General features: G+C 33.2%; 1 protein-coding gene and 1 long non-coding RNA gene across 2 annotated transcripts; one reads left to right on the plus strand and one right to left on the minus strand.

The window, feature by feature from the left end:
• The first annotated feature begins 208 nt into the window (after positions 1–208).
• On the plus strand, positions 209–12,741 carry LOC149480930 (SET domain-containing protein SmydA-8-like). Its single transcript, XM_089705477.1, has 8 exons — positions 209–370; positions 9,177–9,373; positions 9,560–9,783; positions 9,895–10,182; positions 11,013–11,253; positions 11,515–11,745; positions 12,025–12,113; positions 12,458–12,741. The coding sequence occupies exons 1-8, from the start codon at positions 327–329 to the stop codon at positions 12,671–12,673; spliced, it is 1,530 nt and encodes a 509-aa protein (XP_089561603.1). The 5' UTR covers positions 209–326; the 3' UTR covers positions 12,674–12,741.
• LOC149480931 (uncharacterized) lies at positions 6,031–7,697 on the minus strand. The gene is made up of 3 exons (XR_016316883.1): positions 7,554–7,697; positions 7,110–7,455; positions 6,031–6,500 (listed from the first exon to the last, which is right to left on the minus strand). It is a non-coding gene; the product is annotated as an uncharacterized LOC149480931 (long non-coding RNA).
• Positions 12,742–13,873: the final 1,132 nt, after the last annotated feature.

Consider the following 13,873-nt stretch of genomic DNA (forward strand, 5'->3'; position numbering starts at 1 on the left):
AAGATGCATATGCATAGCAGTTTACGCGGGAAAAATATTTAAAACATTTCATCCTCTGTATTGGGTCATTTTTGTAAATCACTGTTGTGATTATTATAATATATCGTTATTATTTCTTATACAACAAAAGCTGCAAAATAATGCAAGAAAAGGAATTCCTACCTTTTTTCAATTTCAATCCGCTATATTATTACAAAAGCGCAACCATTACTAAAATAGCCAGCGAGAGAGTTTATAAATACCACATCACAGCATGGGTATGTCGCCGCCGCATGTGTGCTTGAAAATATCTTACGAATATTATTGAAAAATAGTCCGGAAATAAAATGGATATTAAATATGAAGTTAAGACATCGGAAGAATTGGGCAGGTTTGTTTATCACTGATTTTTATATTGAAATTGATAAATAATGAAAGGATAGATGCCTTTTCAATGGAGAATGTTCACTAATTTTGATTATAAGCACTCCATATTCTCTGTCAAAAATAAATAATACTAGTGAAAAAATTACTTCGATACGTCAATTATTTTCCGATTTAGAAGTAAAACAAGTTGTAAACGCCCGGTGATGGTGTGACGTCACACTACAACACGCTCAATCTGGCTCACTCAGTCCGCTAGCGATCGCGCGCCCGCGCCGTCGAAATTATAATTAAATACTTTTAAAAATGTCCAATCCAAATACCAGAAAATCATGTGTTGTTCCTAAATGTAAAAATACAACTACCAATTCGCCGGATAAGTTGTTTTTTATACTTAGTTGCAAAGGAAGTAAGCTACATATTATAATATTTTGAGAACATTGCAGCTGTTTTGCGTTATCCTTTGTTTTCTATACAAGTTTTAATCTATACTAGACTATGCTTCTGCTCTGCTCGTATGGGCTAAGTATAGGTAGATGGCTAGTAAGATTTTTTCTTGTTTTAAGTTGAGAATGATATGGAGAACTATACTAAAATATAAGTTGGTCGGGGGAAGAATTAAACAAAAACAGGGTATAGTTCCACACAAATTCAAATGTCAACAGGAAAATGAAGATAAACCTCAGAGATCAGCAGTGCAAAAACGCAATCGTATAGAATATTTTGAGAAACTATTAAATAAAGATGAAACTTTGGCATGACTGTTATTTTATTAAACGAATAATAATTATTAATTACTATTATTGGACTATTAACGAAATTCGCGGACGAAAACCCATCAAAATACTGCGCAAGCTATAACACCTACTACAGCGCTGCCGACTTGATACTAGGGTGCGTATAAAGCAAAATTACCAATCTTCTATTAGATGATACGTGTAATATTCAAGACCAAATCTAAAAAATAAAATATATAACAAACTAGATGATATGTTCAACTATTCTGTTCAATCAAAAACATATAATATTAAAATTGACTCGATAAAAAAAAAATCACCAAGTTAGCTCTAATTTTCACACTTTTACGTTTTCTACTTGACATGGTAATACCATGTCTGGTGCACTACATACAAAAGACGATTAATGCCATCCGTCTACCAATAGATGCCGCTAAGTGTATCATTTTAACCAGCAAGAAACAAAATTAGATTTAATTGCAATTTCATTGCTTTTTATAATTTTTTACATACTTTTGTAAATGGAACCTACCTATTTAATTTAATTTTCACTCGATTTTAACTAATTTTACAGAAAAGTTTATATTCAAAACAACGCCATCTCATGAAACTACTTTAAACAAGTTATTCTAAGTCCGATTTGCCGATGCTAACCGAACAATAGATGGCACTACAGACGTTTTTACTTACATAAAAAAACAATTAAAACGAGCAACAACACAAACAAGTAATTTTTTTCTTAGTTTAATCAAATACTTTCTATATTTCTGTAATCATCCCTCCCAGGTATTGCAGATAATAAATAATACATCCGAAAACAAGCAACGAATTTTTGAGAGGTATTTAAAATTTGGTGTTGGTCACACTGAACTGGACTGACAGCTGACAGATACAGATTGCGTTTCGTTCCCCGTTGGTTGGCATTGTTTGTTTCGGTTCGGTTGGTGTGTTTTTTTTTGTGCGCTGTTTTTTTGGATGATCTCAATTTCTCAACTGACTACGACCCCTGCTTCGTCTTTTGGACTCCGTGACTGCTTTCCTACGATTTGGCTTATACTTCTGGACCTCGGTTTGCGAAATTGACGACTTTTGCTGTGCACCCGGACTCTGTGAACTGCCTTCTATTTGGAATTTATCTGCTTTGAAAACCATGGCGCCTGGGCGTAAATGTGCCTACTTTGGCTGTAATAACAGCAGTTCAGAATTTTCAATGTTCCGGTTCCCTATAAATGATAAAAGTCGACTGAAACTATGGCTTGATAATGCTGGTACGTATCTTTCTGCTATAACTGGCCGTAGATAAGCAAAAAGGATCCAACCCACAACATGACCGAAAATGTATACCAAACTGCTCGTCAAGGTCTTTGTTTTCTATTAGCAAAAACAATCCAAGTAAAATATGAATATTTTGACATTAAATTGACACTGGTTACCAACCCACATGTATGGAGAACCCCTATTTTAGTTTTGTAAAAAGTAAAAACGATCCATTCTTCTTGGATCATATTGTAAAACAGTCAGTCTAAGAAAATGACACAACACTAAAATGTTTAAAAAAATCCAAAGCATGTGGATCCTTTTCGATTATATTAAATCATGATTAAATCAAACCTAAGCAAAAGATAAATCGCTAAAAAGAATCAGAAAGCATGGATCTCTTTTGTTAAACTAAATTTTTATTTAAAAAATAAAAAATGTATACTTAAAAATGTATACTTAATGGTTTAATAACAAAAACGATTCAGAACATTTGGATAGACCGAATATTATGTATTTACAGCTTTAGGCATTAGGCATGCATTAAGTTCACACTTAACAATCTAACATTAAAAACGATTACACTCAAGTATCTTGAATCCGGTCACACATTTTTGCCGTTGTTTATACCAATTTTTCTAAAATAGAGGCACTGTTAAAATACCATGAAAAAATTTACACAGCTGACGAATATGTCAGAGGAACAAAAAAAAAGTAAAAACCTCGGACAACTATCAATCACGCGCTCATATGATCTTTATCACATTGAGATGCCTATAGAAGACTGTTAGAATTGTTTGGGATATAAATTCAGACTGAAATCGATTGTATGTGCACGTCCAAAGACTAAACAGTCTAGTCGTGTGGAATTCAAGAGGAGAACACAACTCGACTGACCAGTTTAGTCGATGCAAATGTTGTATGTATGCGCGGGCTCGAAAGGAAAATCTTTGAAGGTATCTGACGATTTCCAATTACTATGGCCAAATGGTAAAGAAAAGCTAAATTAGACGATTTGGAGTCAATCTTTGACTGTATACCTAAATACTGCCTGATTTCTATAAATCTTTAAGGGACCATCCAAGACTTCATGACGATAGGGCGATGAACCAGACTTCGCACACGAAGAAGAATAGTAAACCGGATAGAATAAATATGTTTTATATAAATAATGAAATTTAGTTATTTTATTAATGAAATTAAAAAAAATAATGATTTTAGTAGCAATTAGATGCTTTGAATCGTTTTTGCGAAACAAAAATTCACTTAACATAATTGAAAATAGGTTTTGTCAAAAAGGATCCTAACACACATTTAGCTGAATATTTCAAGAAATAAAAATAAAGTCAAAAAAATTTCTATGTAAGAATAAAATATGCATTGACACACACATATTTTCTTAAGAAGCAATAAACGCTAGCAAGTCTTTATATGAACAATCACACGTTAAACTTCAATCTTCAATAACTAAAAGTAACATTTTATGGGTTGGATCCTTTTTGTTTATCTATGGCCAACTATGAATATTAAAAATTTTACTTCTATTCCCACTGTAAACTTATTCAACAGGTGATTAAAAACCCTTTTTTATTGCAGGAAATATGAATTTAAGCCACCTGACAGAAGATGAGCTATATAACAGATATATTTGTGAAGTCCATTTTCAGCATTGTGATATAAAAAAGACCACAGCGTTTCGGCCAGTACTGGAAAAAACAGCTGTACCTAAATGCACCCATTCCCCCCCTTCCCGCCCTCCGGGGCTCCTCTTAGTGTCCCGGGGTTTTAGTATGATTATTATTTATTACCTAGGGACTCTTGACATGTTTCAGAAGAAACATCTTACGTTACTAGCTCACGCACTCTAGAACTTTTTATTCAATAGACTATATTGGACTGGTAAATTATTAATTACTTAATACAATTTTAAATGTTTTGCATGTCTATACCACATACTAGAAACACAGACTAATAATAATATACTACGTATACAACTAGAAATAATTAACAACCTATGTTATTTAATTCCGACAATTATTTTTGACAATATTGTTTTCACATTGCTCTACATCTAACATTTTTTTTCTGTGTATAATTATTTAGATTAAATATTAAATTCAATCCAATTCTGAAGTAATGCTGTATGTACCTATAATTAGTAGCCAATTTAGATTAAGACTTTATGTACGATTATTTATATAATGTTACAAATTGCGTTACTGTTGGTGCATCATAAATAAATAAATAAATAAATAAATAGGTACGTAAACCGTAGAATATTATTTCTAGTCACATTAATTAAGTAGGTACATATATCAAGAAATCATAATCATAATAAATCGAAATTATAGTTACCTACCTACGTTATCTTGTTTTATTTTCCAAATAGTCCTATCAGATTACCTTGATATGAACCAAAAAGTTTTGAGATTTAAACCGTAGAAATGGTCTTTTGTGTGTTTTTTTTTCTGTATGCGCCTAAAATTAAATATTTCGTCATCGATTCCCGTAAGAATGAAGCATTTTCCCGTTATAAAAAGTAGGCTAGTAGTTCATCAGGTAGGTATAATTTTTCCTTCGAATAGTGAAAGAATTTTTCAAATCAGTCCAGTACCTAGTTTCGGAGTCTATCCAATAGGTACAAACAATCAAATCTTTTCTGTTTTATAGATATATACGAAATTAACTCTATCATAGTAGGATAAAATAGTGGGACCACGAGAAAATAGGGATTCTCGCACGCGCCTGAACCGATTTTGACGGAAATTTCGATTTACCTACGTTGAAAAACTTAGATCATTAAGTAATTTAGTATTTATGATCTAAGTTATTTAGTACTTAATGATCTAAGTTGAAAAAGGATCTCCCTTTTGTTTCTTAAATAGGATTCAAAGGGATTGAATAAGGCACACAATTGAAGCCGCAGAATGAAAGGTGGTAATTTATAAGATTAATTTATTGTAAAATAAACTAGGTACTTCATTTTGCTTAAACATATTTTATTTATCATTCATTGACTTGTCATTATCTTTTGAGTCCTAACCTATTATGTGAAAATTTAGAAAAAAATATTTTCTTTAGGAAATTTTTAGCATTAATTATCTTGTCTTTCATTCATTTATTTACTTGGTAATAATCGTTCGAACACTTGTTTATAGCTATCTTTTTCCTTGTCCTTTCCAGGTAATCTAAATTATTTATTTTTTGCAGTAGGTAATTAATTCATTTCGGCTTGAACAGACAAGGCCATTAGGTGAGGTGAGATTGCCAAATATGTGTGATCTGTAGAAATAAATAATCCACAAGGAAGCATCACATTTGCTGTAGCTTCTTAATGTCTACTACTGCATGGTTTTCATGCAGTTGTCGACACCATATCAGGCCTCCGTCACTCGCTCAAGGTCGCGCTATAAGTGCCTACCGCACAGTAGGTCGGTACCGACCCAAGCGGCAGTTGGTTGGCACACGCGAGACTGCGCACCCGCGTCACGTTTCCCGCGCTCGCTACCAAGATGCCCGGTTATTGCGATGTGGACGGGTGTCGGAGTTCAAGAGTGAATAACAAGGAATTGTCTTTTTTTCAATTGCCTAAACAGGAACAGGCTACTTTTTATCCAGGAGACACATATAGCGGGTCCACGCGGGTGAAACCGAAGGAAACAACTACTATCAATAAGATTTCATTTTTTTATTGTATAATGTAACAAATATAATTAACAATAAAAAATTAAGTGTTTCAGCAACTCTGTGTTTAATTTACGCGCTCGGTACAACCCTAAAGTTTTCATTTGATGACGCAATCACGCGGCGTGCGCGGGAAACTCGCTTCTCGGTGCGTGTTCGTAGAGTACATTTCTTACTGCAGCCGAGTTGCGGCGCATTTTGTAGGTAAATATAGCGTAGGTATTTTAGCTTTTGTATGGGAGTGATGTATCTGTTACGAAGTAACTATTCTCTAATCTGTGACCATATGTATTGTGGTCCTTGTCCATACACACTTGAAGTGTTATATGTGTGAATCAACGTTGTGCGCAACTGTAGAGGCATTTGTTATTCATAATGACTTTTCTTGAAACCAAGACTAAAATTTATCCTGGTCTACATATTCTTCTTTTTTTACTAACAAACTTTTTTTTCATCAATCTGAAACCAATGATTATATGTTATATAAATTATATGTTAGATATATATATATATATATACATATAAATTATCTATAGATATTACTTTTCATTATTTTCACTTTTCATTTTTCATAAAGTGTTTGGACCTAAATAAATATGGTCTTGCTGCTTATTTATATAGATATTTATTTGTTTATTATTTATAATATAAACGAGCCTTTCTCCACAGCCCTGCTTTGCTCATGTTTGATGTATAAGCTCCTGTGTAGTAGTAACATATAATCAAACATTTAATACTTATTTCTTGAAAATTGGTATAAGTAGTATTTTTTGTGTGATGCAAATCAAAACCAACAATCAGGTTAGGTAGACTACAATTTACAAAACTGGCAGGGTCGCCATGCAATGGTTGGTGGTTAATGAAACACTTGACTCGACTGTGAGCTTGTATTGAACTGCTTAAACTGTAGAACAACAGGACTATATATTCTATGACGCACACATACAATAGATTACACACTACACTGTAAACTGTAGAATTAATATTAAAGACATAGTTCATTATATTTTGTAGTCTTTGATTATTTATACAACAGACTAGAAATAAATACTTTGTATGCGATTATACCTATTCTAGCCATCCATTTTCGTGTTCCTTAAAATTAAGTACATCTTAGTCAAAGGGCAACTTATTGTGCCCTTGCCCGTAATGCACTCATAATTTCAAGTTGAATGTTTGTCATTCTTTATGTACCAAACACAGTCACGGCCACGGCGCTCATTCCATTTTACTGGTATTAAAACAGATGAAATCCTTCATGATCCCATATCCTTCTTAGTAGCAAATGTAGAAATCCCTTTCTTGTGTCTACAATGTTTTTGTGGAGAATCGTAGTATTATTTACATTTGGGATGGATTAATTATTCTTCTCCTCTCTTGAACAAATTTGTTATTGCGAACGTAAGCAGTAAGTCTGTAATAAAACAATCTTATATTGGGTTACAAATCCATAAACCAATCATTAAAAATCATGTTTGTAAAAATTTATGTTCAGAGAAAATATCAGTTTACCATATAAAGCTTATTTTCTGCCTGTAGATTCTACATAACCTCACAGTTCATAAATAAACCATATTTAACACTTATTTTTAAAATATTAGTCAACAGTTAAAAACGAAAACAAACAAAGCTTCTCGTTTTGGTTTTGACAGAATCTCGTAAATAAACTGATAAATGCAATACCACAGACTAGCAATACTAAATACCTGTCATAAACTCATAATGTACTCTGTGACTAAATAAGTGACTGTGTAATTAAGTCAGTTTACTTTGTTTAATTAAAAATCCGAGTAGGTATCTAATATTGTGCTAATATTATGTTGACACTTGACGCCATAGACTTGAAAATAAAAGGTACGTGTACATATATTTACATTAGTGCCATCTAGTGGCTCTGGAAGGAAAAGAACATCAAGTCTGTGTTTAACGTGCCATCTAGTGTGTTAAAAGCAAAATACCAAGAGATATAATCGAACATGTAGTACGTTTTTTCCCCACTGGCGCTTTAATTGCGTAAATTCATAGTGCATATTTTTTTGTATGGAGTGAACCGTCTGTTGTATACGTAGTATATTATTATTAGTCTGTGGTAATACTTATTATGATTTTTTTTTCAACATTTGCAAGATATTTGTCAGAGCATTTTGAGTAATTACTTTTAGTTTTGGTTTTATCTGCGATAAACCACTTTTATCGTGACAAAACCAAACGTTTATCTCGAGAAAAAAAGAGCGCCAAAAATAAAACCAAAACTAAAAGTAATTACACAAAATGATTGACAAATATCTTGCAAATGTTTTAATATAATTGTTTATGAAAAAAAAATCATAATAAGTATTACCATGTCAAGTAGAAAACGTAAAAGTGTGGAAATTAGAGCTAACTTGGTAATTTTTTTTTATCGAGTAAATTTTAATATTTTATGTTTTTGATTAAACAGAATCGTTGAACATATCATCTAGTTTGATATATATTTTATTTTTTAGATTTGGTCTTGAATATTACACGTATCATCCAATAGAAGATTGGTAATTTTGCTTTATACACACCGCGCGGGGACGCGGCCGCGCGGTGCGTTGTGACGTGACGTCACAAGCGGTCACGTGACTATTAGCGGGACTCGATATTTTTCGAAACTTTGAATGCGTATAAAATCAAAACTACTTGGTATTTTTGACTACGACAAAAACTAGTGTATTTGTATACATACAGGCTTTACTGAGACACAATTTCAAGGGATTTGGCATACCTAGTAACATTCTTCATTAAAGATAGGGTTTATTTCAAACTGTATCAGTAGGGCAGGATAACTATTTAATATTTTTATGAAAATAGATTTTGTTGAAAAATGAGTCTTAACTCTTGAGAATTAAAAAATGAGTCTTGGTTTACGGAATCTTATATGTACTACGAAACCTATTTCATGAATAAATTAAATTTGTGAATTTATATTGCTAGTTAGTAACAAGAGTAACATGAATTTTCTTTTCTAGCTAGTATCTGATACATATAAACATTTGGCATTGGTGAACAGCTTTATAAATTTTTTCCATGAGAAATACTTCTTGTATTGCATTGCATGCCATTTTCTAAATTGTAGGTTTTTATTATACGAAAAGTTTGATTTTACCGCAGATACCTAGTAGCTGCCAGGGATTTGAGACCAGGGGAGAGGATACTATCTGACCAGCCATTCGTGCTAGGACCGAGCAGTGATACATCCCTCGTCTGCTTTAATTGCTATCTACCGTTGATAAACAAATTTCACGTGTGCAAGTTCTGCGCCGTTGCGCCGATTTGTCCTGGCGATGGGTGTCCTGATGAATTAGCGAGTAAGTAAAATATTTGAAGAATATAATTTTTTTATAATAATAGTTGTTAGCATTGGGTGTAAGTATACCTAATTAATTATTCGTTCAGTATAATATAATATTATTCAGTATAATATTATGGCTATAGAGATCGTCTAAACTAATAAGAAATCGAATTCGAAACTAATAAGAAAACTTTTATTTCAGAATGGCACATACAAAAGGAATGTGATTTTTTCAGAGAATTGAAACTGAATAGTGGTTTGAGTCCTATTAAAATGGTTCAAAATGTGGGCTCATTACTAGCATTACGAGTGGTTTTACAAAAGCATAACAATGTGAAAGGATGGGAAGAATTCACAAAGCTTGAAACACATTTAGACAAGCGAAGAAATAGTAGTGTATGGGAATTCTATGAAAATACGGTTAAAGTAAGTATCATTTTCTATTATGTTTTATAGGGTAATATAATATTTTCTCCCACTCTTCGTATACAAACTTATGTATTTACTAAATTTAATTTCAACCTTTTTTATTTACAGTTCCTCGAATCACTAGGCCTTCCAGAAAACGATGACGATCAAAACTTAGTGCAGAAAGTCTGCGCGGCCATAGACGTTAACAGTTTTGAAGTGCGTGGTCCGCCAATCCCCACACTGGGCTATGCTGAAACACTCAGAGGAATATATTTACAGGCTGCCTTATTGGCTCATGATTGTGTTGGAAATACTTTGATATCTATAAATGATAATAACGTGTTGTTATGCCATGCGAGCCAGGATATTAAGAAAGGGGACATGATATTTTATAATTATACGGACCCGCTGAAGGTTAGTTTTACATATTTTGATATAAGATGCGATTCCTTGAAAAGTTTTTTAAGGTATCAAAATTCACGATCATTCAGTTTATTTGCTACAATTTATTTTATTTTTATAAGGGCTTTAATTCATGGTTAGGGAGCCAGGTGCAAATTTGGTTAACTATTTCCTCTCAAGAGATAATTCGTCAGACGCATGAGAGTATAGTATTATAAAGCCTCGTGAACGTCAGCTGGCGCTCGGTTGGGGGGGTGAGCGGTTGTAGCCTCCCACGCACATAGGAAAAAAAATACATTCATTCATTCATTTCCTCTCAGCTAAAAATTTGTCAAATTGTAGCTAACCCAATATCTCAACGAAAAAAAATAGTCAGCTGGTTACAACATGGTGTATTATACGTCAGCTGGTGTCTCGAACATGAAAGTTAAATTTAAAGAAAAATTTATTTTCCGTTATTTCCTCTCAAACAAAAATTTACCTGATGATAGCTTATATGTAACTGTGGATAAATATATATGTCAGCTGGCTGTATCTTGGTGGAAAAACCGTCAGCTGATACGGGAGGCTACAACCGCTCTTCCCCCCAACCGAGCTCCAGCTGACGTTCACGAGGCTTCATAATACTATACTTTGATGCATTTTACTAATTACCGCTTGAGAGGAACTTGGTCATAAAATCTGCTGCTGGCTCCCGGACCATCAAGCTCACGTAAACTAATTGAATGTTATCAATATCCGTGCTTAATGACCATTGTATATGATACTATTACGAAGAGAAATGATAATTATGTATGTTTGTTGAGCCTGATCAACGTGCATTATCAACTTTTTATTTTTAGGGAACAGCCTTAAGACAAGAGCATCTCCTAGTGGGTAAATATTTCCAATGTACATGTACTCGATGCAACGACGAAACCGAGTTAGGGACGTATATAAGTTCTGCACGCTGTCCTGCATGCAAAACGGGATATTTGTCTAAAAAAGGAGATTTATGGAAATGCAATAGTTGTAAAGAAAGTGCTGACGATTCGGTAATTGACTTTAAAGTTAAATGCTGTACGAACAAATTTGAAGTTATAAGTAAGTATTGAAATGTACCTTTCGTAATGTTGATAATAATTATTTATCTGTAACACGGAGAATGAAATCTGGTTTTTGAAACGGAAAAATTGCATATATACATACTACCTAAATATTTCCTTAAGAACGTAAAAATATTAATTATGGACAGGTTGCTAATCGTTTTATACCTTGATAGTAGATTTCAGCAATTTTTCTTATGTCTATTGGTTTTGGATCTGTTTTTATTTTCGAATAAAGATTTAAAAAATTCATCCACAGATAAAAAAGACGCAAGTGAGTTAGAAGAATATATTCGTAACGTCTCTCTCGTGCTGGCTCCAAATCACTATTTACTAATAGATGCAAAGCAAAGGTTGGCGGGTGTTTTAAGAGACGCCATTAACAGAGAACCTAAACCCACTAAGAAGATGATGCGTCGCAAACTGGATCTTTGTCAAGAACTCTTGCCTGTACTTGAAGTGTTAAGCCCTGGCATTAGCAGAACTAAAGGTAATGCTTGTAATTTTTTTATGGAAATAAAATAAGTGATGTTAAGGATACGTAGAAGGTCCGAATAGGACATAGGTACTAAAAGTAGAATTAATTGAAGAAATTAACCTCCAAGCTTAACTACATTACAGCAAATCAATAGGTGCTGGTTTGAACTTTGTCGATGATTTTGATGAGCATTTTTTGTAATAAAGGAAGTGTGCATATTTGTATAATATCATAAAATTTATAAGAACTTTTACCTAATGAAGTTTTCATGTGACTTATTGTATTTTTCAGCAATTACGATGTACGAACTGCACTTAGCAATAGTGCAATTGGGTAAAAAGTTATTTGACGCACGTGAATTAACAGCGCCAAAGTACTTAGTAAGTACTTTATAATAAGAGTTGCTTCATAATTTGTTAGCATTAGATTTAGTTATTTCAATTAAATCCATACCAATATTATAAATGCGAAAGTAACTCTGTCTGTCTGTCTGTTACTCAATCACGCCTAAACTACTGAACCAATTTGCATGAAATTTGGTATGGAGATATTTTGATACCCGAGAAAGGACATAGGCTACCTTTTATTGCGAAATAATAATATGTACCACGGGCGAAGCCGGGGTGGACCTCTAGTTATAGATATATTAAACTTCGATACAATGCAGAACATATTCACGTTCCTATATTATATGAAAAAAAAACTGATGGTAAAATTATTTCAGGACGAGTTACTAAGTGCTGAAAAATATTTAAAAAAGGCATTGGAAATGTTATTAATTGAACCAGGAAATTCTCCTGAAGGACAGCTTTGCTCCAAGGCCTTAGAGCAATATAGAATGTTGAAAAACGATATGAGTAATATTCTGGATGGTATACACGAGGAGGGAAAAGTATACGTCACTGAAATCGACAGTGAAACTCTAAATGATGTGGATTAATTATTACAATGTATACTATGTGCTGATAATTATTTGTTACTTTAATAAAATATTTATTATTCAAAAGATTAATTCATAATTAAAGAAAACCCGAACGAGAACCTATTCAAGATGCTTGTTTTATGGACATAAGTAATCAGTATTTATCAAATATTACTATACCCGGCGCGGCGAATGATGATCCCTATGACACTGACAGTTATTCTCAAGACCAAGAGACAAACTTGTAATGGCGTCACCATTAAATTAGAAACGTATTGGAGGCGTCTAAAAATGGAATTTATTAATTTTTACGTAGCTTTATGCCACAACAATGATATTCCGTTGGAATTATAACAATTATTAACATTTACGAGAAATTATATCAATCTGACTTTGCGTTTACGTCCTACAAAACTTACATCGCTGGCATTTATCGACTAGTGCGGAAAGTATCGATTAACAAATTTCGATAATGGAAACGAGTTCACATTTTTTCCATGCTTAAGCTTTAGTTCATTCACTATTGAATGGAACAGAAGATCGCAGCATAATTAATTAATTAATTACCGTTTGCGCTAATTTACTTACCTATGATAATATAAGTTTTTTAGACAAATTAAAGGGGGCTTCCATTTTCATGATAAAATAATATACACTGTGTTAAACGGGTTAAAAATTACGTGAAAATGATAAGGCGCATTTTTATGTTTTGGAAAACTTTCGTTTTACATACCTACTTAATCTATGCTAAAAAACTTAAATTAATACAATAACAACTTAATAGACGTTATAAATTTTAGTTAAAAATTCATTTTATAATATTTGTAAAAAAATGTTTACCGACGTGGCTGAATGCAAACCACGCCTTTGCCTATAAAATAGTAAAGTATCCGCGCCGGGTATATGTAGTTATATCTCTAAGATTACTTTTCTACTCACTCCTTCTTATGGCTGGTTCACACTTTGATTAGTGTGAGTGCAGGTGATTAGTGCGAGTGCAGGTGTGTAGTGCGAGTAGTGTCCAATTCAACTGCGAGTGCAGGTGATTAGTGGGAGTGCAGGTCAATGGTGAAATTCGCGACGCTACACACTACGCTAAACACTAAACACTCCTGTCCAGACGTGTTTAGGCAGGCACACTGCGAGTGAGGGGGAAGGGAGGGCGCGCGGGACGTGGCTACTCGCAGTCCACTCGCAAAAAAATAGAACACGCTTCTA

Source organism: Colias philodice, chromosome 17, assembly GCF_061535455.1.
Source record: "Colias philodice isolate Cphi_HAF_F1 chromosome 17, ilColPhil1 Martin Lab GWU primary, whole genome shotgun sequence".
Taxonomy (NCBI): domain Eukaryota; kingdom Metazoa; phylum Arthropoda; class Insecta; order Lepidoptera; family Pieridae; genus Colias; species Colias philodice.

What these genes read in the sequence shown, in the direction of transcription:
- LOC149480930 (XM_089705477.1), top strand. Translation starts at nt 327, where the DNA reads ATGGATATTAAATATGAAGTTAAGACATCGGAAGAATTGGGCAG. An exon ending in ATTATACGGACCCGCTGAAG is followed by an intron (nt 10,183 to 11,012) that starts GTTAGTTTTACA and finishes TTTTATTTTTAG; the next exon opens with GGAACAGCCTTAAGACAAGA. An exon ending in GAACAAATTTGAAGTTATAA is followed by an intron (nt 11,254 to 11,514) that starts GTAAGTATTGAA and finishes ATTCATCCACAG; the next exon opens with ATAAAAAAGACGCAAGTGAG.